This window comes from Osmerus mordax, chromosome 1 (assembly GCF_038355195.1).
Source record: "Osmerus mordax isolate fOsmMor3 chromosome 1, fOsmMor3.pri, whole genome shotgun sequence".
NCBI classification, from domain to species: Eukaryota; Metazoa; Chordata; class Actinopteri; order Osmeriformes; family Osmeridae; genus Osmerus; species Osmerus mordax.
Genome location: NC_090050.1, coordinates 15,150,748 through 15,175,249, shown reverse-complemented (window position 1 = coordinate 15,175,249; position 24,502 = coordinate 15,150,748). Strand labels below are relative to the sequence as shown.

The following is a 24,502-nucleotide window of genomic DNA, read 5'->3' as shown; positions in this document are numbered from 1 at the left end:
TAGGCAAAAAGTAGCATTTGAGGCCAATCAATTCCAAACTCCACTTCTCACTGATGTTGCAGAAGTCTGCGTGCTGCACAGGTTGGGAGAAGAGAAAACTATTTACCATCAATCATAATTTCCGAGTTTCATCGCAGTCATGAAAGTGAATCATTGTTCCAAGGGGCTAATCATGTAATGCATTGCATTTTTATGCTGGCAAGTTTTTCAGTGATGGACATGCAGTTGTCATCATTGTAAAATAAATGCTACTGAGAATCACTTTGCAATCTACTATGCATAAAAATTGTTCAGGGCTTTGTGTCTTGAATAGGAAATGTGTCCGGTCACAACATTTGAATGAAGAACAAGATAACTATTGCCATTGCTATTATTATAATATATTGTATTATGATGTTTCTTGATTTTCAATGCATGTCATAGTTTTCTTAAAATGCCTTATTTGGATAATTTTCATAATTACTTTCTCTTCAGATTCTCATATAAGAGGGGGAGCATTCCATTCACAAGCAATTTGATGAGAGACTTGTTTGCCCTTGGCAACTAAAGATGATGTTACTATGGAAACGACTTGTGCTGCTATCAATCATCGGTTGCCTTGCAGGTAGGATATTTAAGCACACATTTTATTCTAGAAAAACATAATATGTCATTACACAGCACAAGGTTTTATTTCATTTCCCATGCAATGCAGTACTATCAAAAACAATACAATCTAGATTTATAACACAAACATCTAGTTAACTACGTTTTGCATAGTGTGACATACTCTACCAATAATGACTTGCCTTAAACACATACATATATGCCTGTTTAGAAAAATAGATCTTTAAATGTGTAGATTTGGTTTATAATCACAGTTAGAAGGAGCTTATAATGCCTCAAATTAGACTAAAATGTTACTGTATTTTGTGGTTTTTGAAGAAATCCAAACCCTAGCCAATTCTATTTCATACTGACAAGGTTAAATTGATTAAGATGCCGTTTTACAATATTCTTTCCCTGGTGTCCTTCAGCCACCCCCTGAGCAGCCTGCTGCATTTGCACTGCCTGGGACATATGGGATTCTATTCCTATGTGTGATATGTCAGAGATCATTATCAGGATCCTTGGAATGGAACTGGCCCAGCATTTTAGTACAAACCACTTTCCACAGTACCTCATCTGCCCTTGTGGTCACCTGGGATTGGGCTAGAGTCACAGACTCTCCTCAGTGAGAGACAACCACTGTGCAGGGGAGGTGAAATGTCAATCACATGTGCAAATTACATTGCAAATACAAAATAATGTTTTTCAGATTGCTTATGCATAGTGATCGGTTATTCACATCAATTTCTCAAAAGATGGAGCGTTAGGCTAAATCAGAATAGATAATACAGTACAAAAAACGTAAAGGACCACTAAAATGTCTTTAACATTTGGCTTGCTTTGTCAATTGTCTAGAGTCTAGAGCTACAATACTTGATCCAAACCCCCCCAAAAAAAATCTACCAACATTTCAGGTTTAAAATTCCGAAACATAAATGCATAGTAAACACAGTTGTAAAAGAATTATATTGAGATATGTAGATGCAAAAACATATCACCCTATTGGGATTTGGGGGGATTTTTAATACGTTTAAATTGAGAGGTATTTGATCCCCATCAATTCCACCACCGAAGTATAACTAAAAGTGCTTACAAGCTGCAATATCTGAAAAAAAATGGTTTGAGCAATCTCTTGGATGATTCAGATAATTGGTCCAGATGAGTAAATGCCAAATGTATATCCTGGAGTTCATTAAGGCAGGTCTACTGGCATCCGTCCTGTATTTAAAATAGCTTAATACCGTAGATTACTTCAATTTCTTTCTCACTGTTATGTGTTCGATTAGTGAAAAGTATTACACACTGTAAAGAAGGTATAATATAGAAAAGCACTATTTGTCAACTTAGCACCAATTTTTATAGGGCTTTTTAGCTGATTGAATACATTTCAGGCGTGACGTAATTGTTTCATGCTTTACTATCATGTTTGATAGGGTTAGGGCTACCCCTAACCATAATGGAAAAACACAGTACCATTATACTATTTAAAGGTTATCACATTTGCACTTTTTTTCTTTTTACATTGGGAGAACTTGTATTGTTAATCAGCATCAAATATTACAGTGTTTTATGTGTTTTTGTTTCCAGAAGAAGAGCTCATATTTCGAGGACCAAGATGGAGAACAGAGCCTAGTGACCTCATTTTACCCATCAACTCTCCAGACCAGGAGGCTACTATCAGATGTGACGCAGATGGGAGCCCCACCCCACAGTACAGGTATTCTGCCACAGCTACCCAATTACAACAAAGCTGCAAACATCCCAGTGAATTCCTCTGGCAATCATGCAGGGAACCACGCAGGATAACGATTACATTGATTAACATTGCTTTGAGGGAGGACCCCATTTTACCCATAATGCTGAGGATATATTATACTGAAGATGTAGGCACAGAAACTACATGCATGTCAACATTAAAAAGCGGAAAATAAAGGTACAATTTAGAGGATGACTGAAAGCAAAAGGTTGTTCTATGATTGAAGTGGCATGTCATGTTATATAATGTCTGTCACAGTAGATTTCTGTGACTAATTTGTACTCTAGATCCTCATCAATGTCCCTGTACTCGTTCTGAAGCAAAGCGTCTGCCTGAAAATGCCAGGCTGCGCTGCTTTTGTGGTGGATAGTGTTTCCTGGCTTGGTCAGCATCATGTAAATGCACAGCAAGCAGTTGAGAGAGGCAATAACCTTGTGAGTGACATTCTGTTAAATGCTAACATTTCCTCTAATGCTTTAGTGCTGAAAACATGGTCTTAGAGTAGCAGCAGGGGGTATCCTTATACTTGTTGTGCAGGCTGAGATTTCCAAGGATGAGCTTAACCATTACACTTGCATACTTGTGTAAGAAGTAGAGTAGATGTGTTCCCACCAGCAAACTAAACCATCTTGACATTTACAGTTGTGCTTTGCTTCAAGAGTGTATTTTCACAGACATTCATAGATTGATTAAAATGACATGATGTTAACTTAATGCTTCTCAGTCCTTAAGTTATGCGGTGTAAATATCAACCATATTTAGAAATAGAATTGATGTTTGAAATTCCTGCAATGTAAAGATGCTATGTCTTACAAGATCAGATGCTGTTTTAAAAACGTCATTAAAACTGTTAATGTTGGTTAGTCAGACTAGCTAACTCATATCTGATGAACAATTTCAAATTGTTTGTCAAAATCCAGATAAATTATCATGCATTAATAACTGTAAACTTTAAACTGACTTACGCCTATCGTATACTAATAGATGAGTAAATTCCAAAGTTTACTTAGCATTGCTTTATAAAAATTGAAGCAAATTATTTTAACGATCAAACTTTCATGACAGGGGACTGACATTTGCAGCAATGTTGTTAAATACGGGTTTAGTCCTCAAATTTAGTCTCAGCGAGGGAGGAAATGGTGGCTTTATTTGGTTGCATCAGAGTCGAGGTTTGACACTGAGTGAAGTTGACTTGTTTTCCCCTGGGCAAGGATAGGACATTTGTTCCAATGATGTAAAGTGAAACATAAATGTTGAGCAATAGATTTCCCTAACTCAAGATTCAGGTCCTCAACTGCTCTGAATGAACTGCCCTGCCTGTCTTTCAGAACTACAAATGAATATTGGCTGACATCCTAGTGTTTATGCGTTTCTCAGTGAAACATACAGTACTATACTTAGTAACTAAGGAATAGTTGCTTGATCATTGACCGAAGTTTAATAGTATGGAATGTGTTAGTTTACTCTAATCCAAAGTCACTATCCTTCAATGTTATTTATCAGTTTAAATCATTGTCATTTGTATTGACCTTACCACAGACTGAAGGGCGCTATGGCCATGGGACAGCTGAGGATCTTGTGGATGTTCCCTATAATTAAATATGACCTCAGGGAGAAAATGTCTCTGTGTCTTTGTTTAGGGGTTGTACTGAGGTAAATCGCACTCCAAGGATACATTAAGCAATGTTAGTTTCTCATTTACTTTAAGAAGACAGCAATCATGCAGTCAGAGAACATAAATAGCATGAAAACCCATGCCATGATTAACTTTATAACCTTAGTTAAAAGTAAAAATACTTAGCTGAGTTTTTGGATTAAAACAAAATAGCCACTGTCTGTCTCCTAGTCAGCAGGAGGTTGATAAATTAGCCACAATAGTGTGTATGTTTGTGTGTGCGCGTGTGTGTGGGCGGGGGGGTTGGTCTCAGGGGACACTAGCTAAGGCTAGTGTGTGGAGACATGCTGCAGCGCCATTTCTTGCCTCTATTTGATGAACAGACCTCATGAAAAATGTATGTGAACTTCAAGGTTGGCCAGAGTTCATACAGACCCTAGCCGGATCAGCCCATGCCCTGTACCAGGCCACAGAGGGGACACCTCCCTCTGGAGTCTTTGTTTTTCTCCGGTCTACCTCCTGTCTTATGCGTTCATTCAATCCAATCAATTAATTCTATCAGAATTTGTTAATACTACAACTTTGAGAGAATGTGTTTCTGCCAGAGTGTGCCAGAGAAAGGGAAAATTAATCTGGGCAACACTTTACATTAAAGTTGCATCAACGACTATGTAAGCACATAGTCGTTAGGAACAACAATGTCGTTATATAGGAACTGTTATGTAGTTACACTTCCACACGGTTACATTTCAATACTGTTTATCTTAATCTTTTTTAAGATATTACAAAAGTGAAACTTGGTATGGGGAAGGCTGTGCCTGGGCTTTTTGCCCAACTACATTGTTGTTACTATTGCCATGTGCTTACATAGTATTCAATGTACCGTTAATGTAAAGTTTAATACATAGCCATTCTGCAATTTTGAGTTTAGTTGGGAGTAGTAAATGAGGAAATAGCCTTTTGTTTAGATGGCTGAACATGTGCTATAGTCAACTGTCTTTATTTTGGTTTTATAAGAACTTCACACATGGTTATAAATATTAGTGCTTCTTAGTAATGAAAAGAAATGGAAAACTGCATAATACTATTGTACAACAATGTTTCTGGAATACCATAAAAGGTATCCCCTTTGAACATTTTGACTGCGTAGATGTTCAACATAGCCCATGCCCTAAGAAGTAGGAGTAATTACACCATTACTTAAGGCATAATCATACAAGGCTTTCCCTCTGTTGATCTTTCCCTCCCACCTCAAACAGGTCATCATTGTCAATTCCCTGGTTTGCGCCAGTGTGATTCCTATTTAACGATGGCAGGCAGAAGGTGTTTCTGTCAGGTTGTCTCGTGTTCTAACAGAGCAGTGGCTTGTTGTTTGAGGTGTAGCTAGCTACGTCTGTGGAGGATAGACACCCTGATACTAGGTCGAGCCAGGCCATCTGCTGCAAGGGTGTCTGATCTACCCAGGCTGCCTACCGTCTTCTGCCATTAACTTCAGCCATGCTGTGGTGGTTGCAAATATAGCTAGTGATCAGCCAGCCCAACCCCCACCTCTTTGCCACAACCTTCACCTCTCAATGTTTATAACATGGAAGTTGGGGCATTGGCACATTTTTTTCAAAATTCCCAAAATTTCCGGACCAAAATTCCCGTGGAAACTTTCCGGAAATTTACCGGAAACTTTCCGCCCCTATGCAACCCTAGATCTGGATGTCCTTTACTTAAGAAGCATCTCATGTTTTCCAATGAAAATGTTCTGTTTTTCATTCCTGAAATCAGTCTCATCATTCAGAAGTAAGAAAGTGCCCTGTAATAGATAAATAATGAAAGCAACAACATGAAAGAGAACCCCGTCTTTTGTAGTCAGTTAGATGTGAGCCTGGGGGGGGGGGGGGGGTTATGACATGTTTTAAGACACTGTGGGGTCCCTTTCTTTCAGCTCGTTAGTTTGCAGAAAAGGAAAAATAATATAGATTTTTGGGATTGTCATTAAACGATGTTTTAGTGGCAGTGCTCAAGGAGACTTAGAATTGCATTCTAATTGTGCATTCATCATGCATTAGTTTCCGTTCTAAAGAGGAGGGTAATCTACATGAAAATCTTCAGACATGGACTTTTTCTATCTTTTTCAACTTTAGCAAAACAAATAAATGTCCTTTGTAGCCAACCCTTAAAGCTGAAAGAATTGTCACACAATGTCATTGTTACCGCAAAACAAATAGTGGTATTTAAAGAGTTTTAAAACATTTAAAAGTTTTTCTTCATGATCATAATGTAAGTGTTTGAGCTACATAGCAGTTCTTTTTAGAGAACCAATAACTGAAATATCTCTTTGATATCTTAATATTTACTCCTTGTCCATAACAAGTACCTTGTAGGATGTTACTTTCATTTGGTTCAACATTACCTTCCATCAGGATGTTTTCAGTCTAACGTAGGTGGACCACTCACATCGATCCCTGTGATAAATGTTTGCCAGTGTACGTCTCCCGAGGCCAGGCTGCTGATTGTGTTTGCGTCTTTCCAGATGGTCGCTAAACGGAACGCTCATTGATCTGGGGAGTGACTACCGGCGTCACATGTCTGGGGGCAGCCTGATCATTAGCAGTCTGGACAAGGACCAAGACACAGGGATATACCAGTGCACTGCCTTCAACACAGTGGGGACCATCCTCAGTCGCAGAGCCAGCCTGCAATTTGCATGTAAGTGATCACACTAACCCTAGCATTTGATATGTCCCACCTAACCCATCATGCTGTGTGTGTATTGTGACTAGTCTGTGTGTGTGGCATTTTTGTTAGCACTAAATCTGCTATTAATGGCAGGAATAGATTTTGGAAAGGGAAATGTTAATCAAGTGAAATGTCAAAAGCAGCAACCACAGTGGGTGTGGCAGATTGTGACTGCCCCTGAACTCCATTGATTCTCGTGTGTTGTGTGTGGTTCCAGCTTTCAAGTCAAGTCAGTTTATTTATAGAGCACATTTAAAAACAGCCAATGCCGACCAAGGTGCTGTACAAAGTCATCAGATAAGGCAAAACAACAATAAGTTGTAGAATAAGAAAAAAACTAAAACAACACAATTAAAATAAGCACGAGTGACCCTAAACTGACTCGAAAGCCAAAGAATAAAAATGTTTTAAGACGAGACAAATTTCTCAGTGATGGGGGATGACCTGATAAAGCAGTTTAAACCTGAGCAGTTTATTCCACAGACTAGGGGCCACAACTGAAAAGGCACAATCACCTTTTGTTTTCATCCGAGTCTGTGGAATGGCTAAAAGGAACTGGGTTGATGATCTAAGGGGCCTGGAAGTGTGATACAACATAAGGAGATCTGAAATATACAATGGAGCCAATCCATGTATAGCTTTAAAAACAAGTAACAACACCTTAAAATCTATTCTATATATGACTGGCAACCAGTGAAGAGAGGCCAATATCGGGGAGATATGGTCCCTCTGCCAGTGTCTGTGCAAAGCTCTGAACCAAACTCTAGATTTAGTCCTGAAAGCACACCAATGCTGATAAAGCATTATACTGTCACGATGTGAGGTGGGGTAGGCCCCAAACGTGGGAATGTAGGCAGACATGGCGTCAAAAAAGGGTTTATTCATGAAATAGGAACAGACAGGGTACTCACGGTGACAAGGATAAGGACATGACAAAGACTGGACACAAAACAGGAACCTAAATACACAGAACCAAACAAGACAGAGGTGGACACAATGAGACTAAAGAGAACTGAAACCACTGAACGAGACACAGGTGAAGACAATGACAGACAGGGAAACACTAGGGCAAGGCAAAACCAAAAACAGGGGGGCACGGCTGTGGCCGTGACATATAAGTTTGAAACTTTGTTAAATAGGCTCAGATATGTTATGTTTGAATGTGAATCCCTTTACTGTAGACAGACAAGACAATGACACTTTGCCTATCTGCTATTAGAGAGAGAACTATGGCAAGGGGATTGTACCTTAGTGGGCCGTTAGTGCAGAGACACCTCTCTACTCTCCTGACCGGGCTGCCTAGCTATTGATCATGTCCCCGGGATGGAGAGCCTTTCACTTCCTCTTAGGATATGGACTACCATTATCTTTATAGGCTGATAATGAATCTCACTTGTGTGGGCTGGCTGAAGAGCAGTGCTGCTTGACATTTATAGTGTAGCTGGATTCAGAGGGGAGGTATTGGAGACAGGGATGGCTGCATACTCTGCATGTTTTCTCCTTTAATGAGACCCTGGCACAAGACAAGGATGTCAAGCATCTTTTCTCTCCTGGCACCACAATTCAATCTCAGTTGGGTCTCCTCATGCTGGTACAGTACACTATGTTTTTGTGGAGCAATCCTTCTTGGTATCAACTAATAAAACACAAACTGTAAGAATCATACAATAATACCAGCACCACCACTTAATTCATGACAAGAGAAACTAAACAAATAATAATAATGAGCATTCATATTCCTTTGTGCTGTTGTTTAACATTTGTTGAATTCCATTAATATTGCTGCTTGTGTTTTGTATTTTATATTTTTCCGTTCCCACTCACAATGAACTGTCTCTCAGAGCTTTAGTGTGTTGTGAGCAGGCATTGTGACAGCTCTCATTCTGCACAGGATGCAGCCAGCAGTAGAATGCCGCAGTATTAGCCCTAACCCCTGCAGAGGCTCTTCCCTAAACTGAGATTCTCTGTGTTATGGCTGTCCACTGTTTCCCAAATGACTTATCAGAATAAGAGCCCAACAGATTTAATGGTTGAAGATATTATTGGCAGTCTTACTCACTGGTGTCAGCTGTTTTTTAGTCTCCCCGAAATTAGCGTACTTAATTTGTTTATTTTTAATTTGACATTTGTTTATTCTCGTGTCTTCTTAATGATTTGAGCTAAAATCTCTTAAGTTGTATAAATAATGTAAAGATACAATTGTATTTTTCACATGCGTTTCATTTCTCTTATGGACAACAGAAAAAAAATTCAGTAGCAGCAGCATGGTTAAGTATTGCTTTTCCAAAGATGTCTCCAACGCAGTTGGCTCTACTATCAGAATTGGATAAAAGAAAAAACATGTTGGTCCGACATAATCAGTTTGCTAATGTCTTCTTGCTTTAAACCCAGGGCCTGTTCCTCTTCCCTATAATGCACTCAAGACTCCAGGAGGGAGGTGCATCAGAATTGTGTCTGGCAGTGTTCTATGACTCCATATTGAGCACATGACTCCTCCTGTGTCCTGCCATGACTTGGCTATGTTGAATTTCCTTGCGGTCATCTGAGAATTGCTCATTAATCTTCCCCACACTGTCTCACTTCCCCTCAGTAATCCTACCCCTCTTCTAATTTCTCTTATCGGTCACACTGACTTCCTTTTGTTTGTGTTTGGAGCCTGACTCCCAGCTTTTAGCTGGGGGCTGCAAACAGACTGAGCGCAGGGCTAGTGCTGTCTTCCGATCGGTCACAAAGCCACTGAGTGGTTATCAACCCCAGGTACAAGCTCTCTGTCTGCCTGCGCTCCCCCTTTCATCTGTGGGATGAATTACACTGAGCGTATTGATGGGGATGCTGATGCTTTTAAATGTGAGATTATGTAGCATCTAATAATGATGCTGGTTATTGCTCCAGGCACTAAAAACTGTTATTTGTCATGCACTCTATGTTTGCGCGGTCTTTCAAATTTGTTTTTCTTCCCCTCATTTTATCGTATTGTAGGTAATCTCCTGCTATCACAGCAATTTGGGTTTCAAGGGATCCATCATGTAGTGAAGACCTTCAATTACATGCAATGCTCCAGGTGCCTTTGAAACCACTGGAGAGTTGTGTGGATATTACCTAAGGCAATCAGTGACATACTGGCGCAGTTATAGGGCTAAACAAGCATTCTAATTTGCCTTGCTGCAGAACGGTTTTGGTTGTACACTCTAGTTGTATAGTAGTATGCAATTGCAAAGAAAAAACTGTGCCCTGTATCTGAATTGGTAAGTTACAGTAACATTACCCCTTTGTTTTCTGTTTTCTCAGACCTAGATAACTTCAAGGCCCAAACAAGGAATGCTGTCAACGTTCGTGAGGGCCAGGGAGTGGTTCTGTTATGTGGACCGCCAATGCATTCTGGAGGTACGTTCGAATGTGTGTGTTTCCTTAGATGATAATTTGTGGGCTGATAGCTGGAATCTTGGTCGAAGTTTTACATTGGAAACCTCCTAATCTGCCTTCTTCTGGACTTCTTAGAACCTGATTAGTTTTGAAAATTTCTACAAATTTTTGCAAAGAGTCTTTGTAAATATTGATCTCAGCAATCCTTCTCTAACTCAGATCATACAGATGGCTAACAACCAAAGCTTTACCTGGTGTACCCCCATTAGTTTTTCTTCATAACAATTAGAACATTTTGATGGAAAATGGAAACATGTTCTTTAAATTGAAGTATTAACGGGATCTTTAGGCAATACATTTTTAATTAAGCACTTTTAAAACGTAGATTAGGGAATCAATATCAATTTATCCAGACAATTAGAAGGCAGAATTGTGAGGAATTTGGAACTCATTTAATTTCTGCCTCAGAGTTTAAAACCAAGTGATAAAACTTTTCAGTGCTACTTGTTTATTTTCCTGCAATGACTGCAGGTGACATGTACCAGCCCACATGCCACATTTTTCAGATACTGTCCAGATACTGGAGACTTTGATGCTGTTGCAAAGCCAATCACTAAGGAAAGCTATGTATTGGAAAACCCCTGTTTTAATCAGGGGAGGTTTATGGCCTTCATTTGAATTTCCTTACTTTTAAGGCTTTTCCCAAGCACCATACATAATAATATCTAGTAGGCCTATTTTAATATGCAGTATTTGACCCATTGGATAGCTTACTTTTTGTAGTGTATATAGTTCAGCTGCAAAATCTGATTGTATTCCAGAATACCCAGTGTAAAGCACAAGCATAGAATATCTGTCATTCTGAGTTTATTGTTACAGCAATTACAGTTTTTATCTTTTTTTCATCTCCTGTTTTAACAAGTTTAACAAGATTAATTTGTATTGCATTCAGAGGCATTAATGTCACTGTATAGAGGAACCTTGAAAATGAGTAGCTTGTTATTATGTACTGCCTATAAGGCTTTCCTGCATGCTTCTATTGTGCCGCAAGGGTCCTTAACAAATGCCGGAAGATGTGGTCTCCAGTGGCATACTGTATATCCTGCAATAGACAGGGCCACAAATGAAATATAGTTGTTGACTGAAGTGATTGCATTTCTGTATCCCATCATAAATATTTGTTTATTCTCAAGTGCGCAATTATGAGATACTTTCTTTTCTGTGTCAACGCCAAGGTCTGTAACTATGTGCAGTTGCGTAAAACCTATTGTGTTCAATAATAGAAGATGCTGCATTGTATTGCCATTCTCCATTTGACTCGTATTTACTTGACAAATGCTATCACTGCTCATTACGGCCACATAGCTCAGAGTCAGGAATCCCTGATCCTGCTCTCTTAATCAGAATGAATCGGTTTCAGCATCAGCGAGCACACTGCCAGCCAAGGTTGTCAGGCGTGCTGCCTTGGGTGACAGAAGATGAGGGACTGTCGTTGCATACACCTTGTAGCTCTGCACCCTTACCTCCCTGTAGTGCTTGTGCGGTCTCTTGGTTTTGTGAATTGATTCAGTCTTCTGGGGATGACACAGTGATGCTTGGTGGCAGGCCTCTGTGTTCAAAAGTGAGTCTTGTTGGCTGGAGAAGAGTGTGGCATGGATGAGTCAAATCTGGCAGGAACCCCGCATGGTCCCCGTCGCTCAGGGGGTGGACAGGGCATGTGTCACGAGAAGGCCAGTGAGGCGCTGTAATCCATTTTGTTTCGCTCCCTTTCCTTTGGTCGCCCTTTTTTTGGCCACCAATAGCTCTTGCATTGACCATTTCTCGGTATCCTGCTAAAATGAACCTAAAAATAAGAGTAAAATTGAGTGACATGCTGTCTATCTCCTCGCAGAGACCATGTAACTCGCCCACAATGTGTGACATTGTGCTTACTAGACATGCAATGTTAATCCTTGACGTTTATTTCTTTCTACTGCAGAGCTGACTTTTGCATGGATCTTCAATGGATATCCATACTTTGTCCAGCAAGACAGTCGTCGATTTGTCTCCCAGGAGACAGGAAGTCTTTATATAGCGAAAGTGGAGCCTTCTGATGTGGGCAACTACACATGTGTGGTCAACAACAGCATTACTAGATTGAAGATCCTCAGCTCTCCTACACCGCTGGTCCTTAGAAACGATGGTTTGTCATTCTATAGTATTCAATCATGAACAACAACAAAAATTGCCTGACTACTCTCCAATGCTCCTAGTGACTTTAATGTTAAAGTAATGGTGATACTGTAAATTCCTCCCCCTCCATTTAATTACCCAAGTCGTGTGGTCTTTTTTTTCTTTAAGAAAAAAAAACAACAAGAAAAAAAACAACATTTCAACACTTTAGTCTTTCAAATCTTACTTTTTTCCATCTACACAAAGACTTTTGTCTTTCTGCCTCCCTGTTATTGTTTGGTCTTTCATGCAGGGTGCAAAGCACACGTCCCATTAATCATTGATGCAACAATGTCGTGTATTGTATCCTTTTCATAGGAGCAATGGGTGAATACGAACCCAAAATAGAAGTACATTTTGCTGACACGGTTCCAGCAGCAAAGGGATCAGTGGTGAAACTGGAATGCTTTGCTCTAGGAAAGTAAGTGAGCGTGCACATGCTTATGTCTATGTTGGGAATTATCTTGTGATTAGGGAGGATGTCACACCTGGTATTTTGGAATTCTGGCAACACCATCCAAGACAGATTGTTCATGTTGAGTGAAAGCCAATCACATGGGACAGACAGCAGTCTCAAGAAGCATGGCATAGGAAGTAACAATATATTTCACAGGAATACAGAGCTGTTGAGATTAGAAAATTATCTTCTTTCACTCAAAAATGGATGATATCCAGATTGTGATGAAACTGCCTTTGTAAAGGTTTTGCCAAGAAATTGATGAAGGCCACATACTGTACAGTCTATCATATTTTTCTCATCTCAGACAGTCATCACCGTAGGGCTATTTTTCTGCTCATGTCACAGCCCTGTCCCAGAAATAAGCTGGAGGAGAACCAGTGGAGTTCCCTTTCCCAGTAAAGTCAAGATGAAGAACTCCAACGCTGTACTGGAAATCCCCAATTTCCAGCAAGAAGACACAGGGACGTACGAATGTGTAGTAGAGAACAGCCGAGGGAAGAATGCTGCTCGTGGTCGCATCTCATTCCATGGTAAGTGATCCTTCTGAAACGACACAGAAGAGAATCCAGTGAGATTTATAAACTAATGTGCTTCGGTTACAGATATCCACATATGTAAACTGAGGTTCACAGTCAGAATAACGTCTGTTCTTCTTGGCCTGCTTAATATCTTGGCTATTTCAAATGTACAGATACATTAGCTTAATGATGTGGAATGATGGACTATTCATTCACTTTTTAAAATAACGGACACCTATGATAACCATTTATTGTTAATATATTTTTTGTCTGTACTGTTCATCATGCTGACATGGAAAGCCTAATCTACATTCGTTAGCAATCATGCTGCTTAAGTTTTTTCCTCACAGTTTGACAGTGCTTTAATCTCATTCTAATACGCTATTATAGGGAGTCCTAATTTAGATATACCCTTTCTATAAAAAGTAGAAAGTTATTGTCAACTTCATTGTTCTTCTTTTCTTAGCAAAACCCCATTGGCTTCAAACAGCGACTGACACATCTCTTTCCATCGAGGAGAACCTGTTTTGGGAATGTAAGGCCAATGGAAAGCCCAAGCCTTCCTTCAGCTGGCTAAAGAATGGCGAAAATGTCATGGCAGAGGTAAGGAGACCTGCTATACCAGCAACCTAGACCAGTCAGCACGGGTCTACCTCGTTCAGGACCTAGTGATGAATGTAAGCTGAGAGACCGGTCATACTGACATATCAAATCAGCATCCCTGTGCCATAGTGGGCTGTATATAGGCCCTCTGAACTGCTGATGGGGCTGACTAAGACAACAGCAGAAAGAATAAACCTGTCTTAATGTTTTTTCCAATTGGATGTCCCCGAGAAATAAATAGCTTATTAGTGCATTGCTGGTATTGTCACCATTGCTTTTTTCTTTCGATTGAAGCTGAAGGTCAGCATTTCTGCCCCCTGCCCCCTCATCCTATCCCACTCACAATCTAAGCAAACATATTGCATTCCAACTCTTTCTGTCATGGTATATTGTAAGTAATTGCCTTTGCGCCAGTACACAAAATAGACTAGTCTAGCATTCCTATGCCGATCTTCCTGTTTCTCCTCCACAGGGTCGGGTACAAATGGAAAATGGAGCACTCTCCATAGCAGCTTTAAACCTGTCAGACAACGGGATGTATCAGTGTGTGGCTGAAAACAAACATGGCATTATTTATTCCAGTGCTGAGCTAATGGTGTTAGGTAAGATTGCTTTCCTCTCCGCTTTCATAGACGTCTATTTGTCTCTTCCCTTGATCATCCTTTAAAAGATAGAGCTCCCAACCTGCCATTGCCCTTTTCAGCAATCACTCTGCAGTCTCATTTGATGCCACTCCGGCTTCAGTGGAGAAAATATGAATCTGATGGAGTGTCTCATTTTACTTTCAATCGTTTCATCATATTGATTTTGAAACTACAAACGCATTGCATTGTGGCATCAGAGGGCTTTCTCATGTACATGGTATATTGATTTATCCATAGAGCTTTGATGACTGATCTGACTGACTCGATGAGAAATTCATTTCTGTCTTGATATTTGATGACACTGAGGGCTCAAATGATGGCTAACAAAATGTGATGATGACCGAGAGAAAGAGTCCAGTTTAAAGACATGTATGTCTGGCTTTCTGAGTTGCGTTTCTCTCTCTCAGCTTCACCTCCCAGTTTCTCTAAGAACCCACTGAGAGCCCTGCTGAAAGCTCGCTCAGGCAGTGAAGTCACCCTCGAGTGCAAGCCCCAAGCCTCGCCCCCAGCAATTAGCCTGTGGAAGAAAGGAAATGATATACTACAGAAAACTGAGAGGTACTGTAGGATTAAAATAAAATACATACAAAAAGGTGGTGAGGGTGGTGAACATATTCATTCCTATTCATTCTTGTGCAGTTGTTTGAATAACACATTTGGCAGCTGTGTGGATGCTTAGAATGAAAGGCTGATGGAAACAATTTCATGAAAACATCTACTAGAAAATATACATTAGTTAGTACAGTAGATAATATGCAGTCATTGACAAAAGGCCTGGATAGGTCACAAAGATTTCATTGGTTGTACAAAGATAAGATTGTCTTGTTGTGGTGGGGTCTCCTGGATGCATGTGAAATTACAAATTGCTGTTGGCTTCCAAGGGAATTAATGTATACCAAGTGCATTGTCAGTTTTGGGATACCAAGGAATAGACATACACTTTAATTGAATGTAACAATAAAAACACAAGTTAGTTAGGGAACTGAGTAGTGTGATCGATATACTGGCTACAGTAAACTAACAATATCCAAACATTGTCAAGATTTCATTTTATTCATGTCAAATGCTCTATGGTCAAGGTTAAATGAACTTAGAATCTGAAGATTCAAAGTTTTATTTTTGATTTACTGGATACAGATTTTTTGTACTAAACAAAAGTTTATCCTCACTTACGGACTAGTCCCACAGAGCTCTGACAAAAATATTTCTAACTACACTGAAAGCTCTCAATAGATCTTCCTGATCCCCCAGGATTACTTTACTTCCCAACGGCACTCTGAAGATTGCTAACGTATCCAGAAAAGACGCAGGCAGTTACACGTGCATCGCCAAGAACCAGTTTGGAACTGCCAGCACCACTGGAAGGCTGCTTATCACAGGTGAGGTGTCAAACCTGTAAATGCTGACGGTTTCTTGTTTCTTGTTTCTCTTTCTTTTTTTGCTGAATGTGTGTTTGAGTGCTGGGTGTTCTTGTGTGTGTATAATTCCAGGATTAACGGAGATCGGTTATTGTGACAATTTGCCCACACTTTGTAAAGTTTTTATTTTCTTCTAGCAAAATAAAATGTGGGATTGATTTTGTCGATAGTTAAATAAGTATTACTGTAACTTGATAATGTAATGAGATAAAGGTTGTGACAATGAATGCTAACGTGTCATGAGTGCACATACAGGATGTCTGGGTTCATATAGTGTAGCACAGACACACTCTGTCTTCAGCCTCCTTCCTTGTTTTTCTCATTAGCTTTTTTCACCAATTGCTGAACCCTTTAATGTAATGAAATTTAATTATCATGACCTTTCTCACACAAGGCTCCTATACTCCACTGCATCCAATTCGACACAGTCACCATTGGGAATGCATTTTGTTAGCATAATCCTATTTCAGAAATGTTCCCCCATACCAACCATGCAAATAGCAAGTGTCATCCAGATATGTTGTTGAATAGTAGCAAGGAAGAAATTGCTTGATATAGTTCATCAAGATCTACCATGATGGTGTTGCAATGAAAATAGCATGATGTAACCTTGATTGTGGGAGCTGATTCTGGAAGTGTTAGGGTGCTAATTGTTCTCATGCAGAGATATTAAAATGCATCCGTTGTCTGGGCAGAGCCTACCAGAATCACCCTGAGGCCCGCTAACATGGAGATCATTGTTGGCGAGAGCATTGTGCTTCCCTGCCAGATTGCCTGCGATCCCTCCCTGGATGTGTCTTTCTCTTGGGAATTCAACGGGCAGCTCATCGACTTCCAGAGGGACGGGGATCATTTTGAGAGAGTGGGAGGGGTGAGTCATCAAGAACCGATCTGGGGCTATTCTAGGATTAATTTGGACATGATGCGTTTCAGTTGGAGATACATTTTTTTACAGCTTTTTTATTTATTTGAATGTGTGTTGTCTTTGTGAGCAGTGTTTCATTTGTTGTTGTTATATCAGCAGCAAAATATCTGAATACTAGCCCTTAGTAGACTTGGAATTTTTTAGGGCACATTTTATTTCAGTCGCACACGCTGACATCTACAGTATCATTTGTCTCCCTGCATTAGACAGACTACATGAATGGTGATGTGCTATTATAAAGGTGAGAAGTCATCATGTTCTTCAGGAGATCATTCTACTCCAGAAAAAGGGTCTTATTAATTAATTCTCCGGTCCAACTTTCTATTCTTCCTCCTCAAAAAGAACATTGTGTTGTTATCTTTCACTACTGTAACTGAATTTGCATACCTATTTATGAATCTTCCCACCCCCAGAAAATCAGTAATGAGATTGCTGGCATTAACCAAAGGCAAAGTGGGACAGTTCAAGTAAAATGTATCAGTCCTTGTGCCATAGTGATAAGAGATTTGATGAGCTGTGTTCCTTTGATGGAGAGCAATGTTAAACAGAATGGTAAACTTGTATGTTGTATCAAAATTATCTTATACAATTATCTGACTTTATTATGGTTTCTTTCAGTTCCCATTGTCTATTCTATCGATCCAGTTAATATGTGTTAGTATGTATGTCAGTATGTGTCCACAGCAGACCAGCCATACCCAACCATGTCCTGGTCAGGCTGAGTTCACTCCTGCATGGATACAAATGGCAATTACAAGTGACATTAACATGTGGACACGCATATAATGAGATACAGTTTTCATAGATTCTGTTTCCCCAGCCCAGAGAGATTACCATTCCCTGGCTCAACAGCTTCTGATGAATTAATTAACATAATTAGAGTAGATCTGCCTCATCACTTCCTGCCTGCCAAGGCCGTGGTTTAACCCTTCGCTCTCCAGTTGGTCGGGCAGCTGGTGTCTGACATGGAAGAGTCTGAAGTTGATTTCTGAGCCTATAGGCTGTCAGCGGAAAGGCAGAGATAGAGGCCTTCAGTCCCAACGTCCCAGATCTGTTTGCTCATTGCCTCTGAGAAGTCTGCATCCCAAGGCGTTCATGCCCAATTGCAGCAGAGCTGAGCCAGTCTCTGCCTATTAAGTTGATGGAATCTGTAGTGACTTGAGTGTGTCTAACCTCACTAGCCCACAGGTGAATCAGTTCCAGACATGGCTACTCAGTATTTTATCCTAGAGTCTTAAAGGTCCTCAGAAGTATTATTTATATTCTTATGTCGGATCAACAGTCACTTGTGGGTATAAACATAGTTATTTCTCCATGACCTCACCAGTTCAGCGAAGTGTAAATAAATACAGTAATATATTCTGTTTAAAGAATCTTCAGTAAATGACCTGTATGGCAAAACCCTCATGATGGTCAATAAGCGAATTAGCAGTATTGTATGTCTTCAATCACATCTTACTCCTATTTGGGTTTTCCCTTCATCATCTGTGATTTTCCCTGGGGCATTGAAGTGCCACTGTATTATTAAATACAATATTTACTGTTATTACTTTGAGCTGTTCTCATCTCTCATTCAGGCTTATTTAATTAAGAAATAATTAGGATTATCTTGCCAATTAGCCAGACTGTATTTGTTTAGTTGGTCCTGTGTTGGGCTGAAGATGAGGGAAGTGTAGTGCCTGAAGGATAACCAATAGGATTGTTTGTTTTTAAGAACATCTGACATCCTGGTTGTTCCGTCTGACTAAAAACCATGTGACCTGAAGAATACAAGACAATTACCTACAGTACATTTCTCCAGTTAAGCACTAATTCCTTCACCTTGTTGTCGTTTTGCCCTTATAGAGCATATCAGGCGACCTGATGATTCGTAACATTCAGTTAAATCATGGAGGAAAGTACATCTGTGTTGTTGACACTGATGTGGAGAGCTTGTCTGTTTCAGCCATCTTGGTTGTGAAAGGTAAGAAAACTAGCAGTCAAGGGTACACATTGCAAGTAGACACTGGATCATTAATGCCTGATACCCAAATAGTCTAGTCTATTATTAGACAAGTGTATGGTGTACAATACCCCATCATTATTCCACTTTTCTGGTGATTTATATTGGTATTCATCCACAAAACAAACTGTCGTAGCTGTCTCAGGTTCTTTAGAGATGCAATGTTTATCACAGAAAATTGCTTTAATTGGCTCATTTACACATTGGTAAAATACCATATAAACTCTTGAATAATGGAAGAGTGGAGGCAACAGCATCATCAACATGGCAGTACAACATGTACTGTAGCGTTCATACAGAACATCAATCTGCCAAGCTGTTTCTCTTTCACTTTTTCTCCTTCCCTCCCTCCCTCTGTTTCTCTCTCACACAAACACACACACACACTTGCACATGTATGCAAATGTGTGAATGATCCGTCTGCCCAGTGTTAGTGATCGCACACCCTTAATCACTTCACACATCATACATACAGGATGGAATGTCCCTTTGCAACCAGACCAAGGACACAGGCCTTAATTAGATGCCATGGCATGGCCTTGATATGTACTGTAGCAGGGCCATCAGTACATAAGTTCATCACATGGGGATGACAGTGGAGGAAAGGCAATAGGGGGATTTGAAGGCTAACATTGCTAATGATCTGATTGACAAAGGTCCCCCCGGCCCCCCGGATACAGTGGCGGTGGAGGAGATCACAGACAGCACGGCCCAGCTCTCTTGGAGCCCAGGCCGGGACAATGGCAGCCCCATTACTGGCTACATCATACAGGCCAGGACTGCCTTCACTGTGGGCTGGCAGGCTGTCGGCACAGGTAAAACATGAAACAGGCAGTTGTCATTTCCGTGGGTTCTTGTCCCTCTCATTTCAATGTCTGAGCTATTTCAGTTAACAACTGTCCACTATTAATTCCCAGTGCCTGAGGTTGTCAACGGCAACACATTAACTGCCACAGTGGTTGGCCTGAATGCTTGGGTGGAGTATGAGTTCAGGGTGGTGGGCAGGAACAGTGTTGGTATGGGGGAGCCCAGCCCAGCCTCTGCCAGAACCAGGACAGAGGATGCTAGTGAGTATCTCTGTTCTTCTCCACTCTCTCTACATAACACACAAACACGTACCCCTGACATCTGACATCTGAGCCGACAGTTGAAGCATTTGCTTCTTTGATTGACTAAATGTGATGGATTGTTAACTTCGGGCTGGCATATACACATAAGGACACACATGAATGTTGTGCCATAACATTTCAGTGCACAGTTATAGTCAAGTACTATACTGAATTTGACTGTAGACATGGCAGTCAACTTTTGTTTTGTTCATGCATTGTGACACTCATAGCAGTCATAGGAAGATGCTGTTCTTCAAAATGTAATTGTGTACAGTAATACCTTCTAAGGGAAGGTTTTGTCGACTGTGAAATAGAATTCACAGTGTGCATTAAAAAGCTGTGTCGTAAGGGTTAGAAATATACTTTAGGCCTGCAGTTCAGCTCTGTTAACTGTTTTGTAATTGCTCTCCTCTGGGCTTTGCCTCCTAGTGCCTGATACAGCTCCCACTGATGTTGGAGGAGGAGGTGGCACAAAATCTGAATTAGTGATAACATGGGAGGTAAGTCATCTGTCAGACTTTTACAGTTTTCTCCATAGCTGGGTAATGGTTTTGCTTAATTGTGCAGAATTGAATAGAGCAATTTTATGATCTGCACCAGAACCAGCACCTCCCCTCTGGGCTGGTCTCAGAGGGCCATAAAGGAGAGTCTGCAGAGGGACACAAAGCACTGCTCTTGGGGATAGCTTCTGTGTGCCCACTCAAATAAAATAAAGAACATACTGTAGGAAGTGTTTTTGTACATTGGTGTGCTGTGATGCAGTGAGAATGGTTGTGTCCAATCATTGTAGTCACCTGAGTAAAGAGAAAAAAAAGTTTAAAAAAAACTATCAGGCCACTTTTTTTCCTGGAAGACAGAGGCAGAAAAGGGTTGTCTGTGTCTTTGTCTGTATGCGTTTTAATATCACTATAGTTCTCTGTTTCGCTCCCAGCCCGTGCCTGAGGAATTGCAGAACGGAGAAGGATTTGGTTACATCATTGCTTTTCGGCCGCTGGGTGCTGTTACCTGGACTAGAGCGGTGATCTCCACACCCGGGGTGGCCCGCTACATCTTCCGGAACGACACCATCCCGCCCTTCTCCCCATTCGATGTGAAGGTCGGAGCCTACAACAACCGTGGGCAGGGTCCTTTCAGTTCCATTGCCACAGTCTTCTCAGCAGAGGAAGGTAAAGGCAGCCTCGGCACAAGGAGCCAGGCTTCAACATGCCACAGTCCTTTCTGTCAGAGGTGTGACCTTGAATAGTAATGATGAAATATCTTAGTTCAGACCCATTCCCCCCCCCCCCCCCCCCCCCCCCCCCCCTCAAGTTGGAAATGTCAACTTGATATTAGTTATTGCGGCAGTAGATTACAGGAAATCCTAGTAGACACTTACCACCCAGTGCTGTCAAATAGGTACTGTCTTAATTGAATTTGCCATGTTTTCCCTTGCCGTCTTCCCTTATGTCAGTCATAGATCCAATTAAAAAACAGAGACAATGACTCTGCAGGTGTGTTTTGCCTCCATCCTATATTTATTAGTGTCATTGATGCAGTTAGATGAGTCTGTGGAAACATCACGTTGGTCTTTCTTTCTGCAGTCCCCAGCGTGGCCCCTAAGAAGGTCTGGGCCAGAAGTGTGTCTGCCACACAAATAGAGTTTAACTGGGAAGCTTTGCCTGCTACCCCTGAAAGAGTGCTTGGATATGAGGTACGTGTGATTTACTTAATTGACAAAATAGCAGATATGGTACAATGTCAAATAATAGTTTTGCTATGTAGCCTGGTTATACATTTCAATACATTTATAACAATATATTATGTAGTTACAAAATGCTAATAATGGTAACTGACATCTGTATTTCAATGTAAACTGAACATTAGTATTCATAAATGCATAATGGCCTCAAAACTGTTGCAGCTACAGAAGAACAAGGAGGAAAGCTACCATCCTCTTGGGAATGCAAGGAGCATTGCAATTCTCTCCAAGCGCTCTTTCAATCTCTGTCACCCCGGCTCTTTGCACTAAACAGCCTGGTTGCCATGGAGCTGGCTATATTGTTCAACAGAATAGCTCTATTATGTCACTGAACAGGATCCCAGAGCACATTTAACAGGGGAAAGCTCCTTGGGAGTCCAGTTGGTATGCATCTGTGGTCTTATATGCTGGGTCTCTAAAGGTCCTCTGAGACAAATGATGTATCTTAAAGGCACATTAGTTAGTTCTTTTAAGAACTCAACATACATTTTAATATATACTGCACCAGACAGTTAACTTGGTTGAGGACAAATATCAGATAATTGAATGTAGATGCTGCTAATTCCATGGAAGTATATCCCAAGGGCAGACTTCACTCTTCGCATTCTCTCTAATTATTTATTGACTGAACTTTTATGTCACTTAATACTAGACATGAATATTGAATATGACCCAAAGCTCGTATCGGATTATTTCATTTGCTTCATCAAATATTTCTTAACCTGCCCTTTTAATTAGAAGTTAATACCCTTGTGATAAGCCATTAAGTAGTGAAGAGAAAAAAAATGTATACTGTGCTGCAGTTAGCTGATTTTTTGCAGTAGAGTTCTAGTAACCACAGTTGAATAATTGGTTAAAAGTGTGTGATGTTTTGTTTGTGTTAACCAGGTTGTTTTCTGGGAAGATGACACCAAACCTGACACGGTGGGAAAAGTGAGAATATCTGGAAACTCCACCGTGGTTAACGTCACAGGCCTGAAAGCTAACACACAGTACTACCTGGCTGTCACAGCTTTTAACACGGCCGGGACAGGACCACAGTCTCCCCCTATCAACACCACCACCAAGAAACCACGTAAGTCAGTCACAAAGAGTTGGAGTTTCAGAGTAGCATAGAAGTAACGTGAAAACATAGAAGAACATAGAGGAACTTTTTGTAGAAAGAAAAAATATGTATTATACAATAATTGGAAAATAGAAGAGCATTACTTTAGAAACTGAAAATATGTATCACAATAATTGGGACTCACTCTCTCCTTTTCTCTCCCTCTTGGTATCTCTCTATCAGCACCAGGACAGCCTCCTGTTAACATAGAATGGACGATGATTGGCTCTCTTCTCACTCTGCAGTGGGACCCAGTAATAGCTATGGAGATAGAGTCAGAGGTCACCGGATACTTGGTATGTCTTACTGCACTCTGAAACTTTGGTAAAATTATACCCATATTACAAAATAATGTTGATGCACGTTTCGCTTTGTTGTTTGTAGGTGTTGCTGAGACGACAACGATATAATGACGTAAACACAATCCTAACAAACAAAACCACCATAGAGCTTACCCTCTCTGCCAATGACAACTATCTCATCCAGATCAAGGCCCTGAGTGATGGTGGGGAGGGTGTGGGCAGTGAACCCATCCACATCTACAAATTAAGTAAGTTTGCCATTTCCTCTCTTCCAATTTCCTCTTCCTGTGTCCATTAATAAAGCCTAAGTAATGATTAAATCACCCGAATAGCACATTTTATGTCCTTGTTGCATCCCTTTCCAACTTAATAGACTTGTTTTGGGTGCAAGAAATGCAACCTTTTTAGAAATGCATGTTTAGGACCATCCATCTCTGCCACTAGGTTATTATTCCTTGTTGACTGGCTGCACAGTGCTACGGCATATAAAATAGTTTAATGCCCTCCCCCACTGCTTTGCAAAATTTAAAAGCGGTTCAGTTTTTTCTCTAAAGAGAACGCCTTTCTGATGTGATACAAGCCTTATCTTCTCTGTACACTTTAATGGCCTCTCCTGTTGAAAGACATTAATAATGTAGATATAAAAAGCACATTGTAATTCACAGTTGCCCTTTGATTTATGATGACTTGTCAGAAAATTGAGCGGGTAGCTACACAAATGCCGCTTTTACACATTTCTCGAAAGGGGATTTTCTGTTGCTGAAGAGTTGCTCTGCTGATTTTCTTTTTTAGGTATGGGAGCGCGGGGCTCAGGGGCTTCTCCTCTCAGCCCTCTGTACTTCACTGCAGTCCTCATCAGCGCTCTCCTCAGCTGCTCCTGGTAGTTTGGAACCAGAGAGCTCCTACTGTACCCCCCGCCTCTCCTCTTCCATCAGTCAACCTGCTCTTGCTGCTGCTGTTCACCCTCCACCTGACTGGCACCGGGCCCAACCCTCAGGACTGGACTGCACTTGACTGAACCAGACAGAAGTATCACGGTGAAATGCATTGATTGAAGTTGCAGTCTGATAGGGACATGGATTTGTATGCATGATATTTGACATTTTCTTGTTTTGACATATGGGCTGTCATGCTTTAGAAACTATTGACTTTTTTTAAACAAAGAGACTTCCATTTGGAAGAACCGATGTCTACATGATATACTGTATGTTTGTGAAAACGCTGATCTTTGAAAAATACTAATGCCTTAAGTCCATAATACATACCAAAGTAGTTGATACTAAATTTGAGTCACATTTATTTAATTCATACAGTTTGAACCCTTATGAAAAATAAAATTTGTCAACGATCCCATGAACGTGAATTTTCCACCTGACATATATTCAAATGTAAGTAATTGATTAACAAACTGTTCT

General features: G+C 40.5%; 1 protein-coding gene across 1 annotated transcript; it reads left to right on the top strand.

The window, feature by feature from the left end:
• The first annotated feature begins 549 nt into the window (after positions 1 to 549).
• cntn3b (contactin 3b) lies at positions 550 to 23,971 on the top strand. Its single transcript, XM_067252090.1, is given in 23 exon segments — positions 550 to 604; positions 1,032 to 1,037; positions 2,176 to 2,305; positions 6,484 to 6,659; positions 9,978 to 10,073; positions 12,031 to 12,234; positions 12,582 to 12,684; positions 13,069 to 13,253; positions 13,708 to 13,844; positions 14,317 to 14,446; positions 14,896 to 15,046; positions 15,740 to 15,867; positions 16,602 to 16,777; positions 18,677 to 18,794; positions 19,490 to 19,648; positions 19,751 to 19,900; positions 20,372 to 20,442; positions 20,874 to 21,108; positions 21,523 to 21,632; positions 22,569 to 22,755; positions 22,969 to 23,081; positions 23,170 to 23,335; positions 23,880 to 23,971. Coding segments are annotated over 23 exon segments (3,078 nt in total).
• Positions 23,972 to 24,502: the final 531 nt, after the last annotated feature.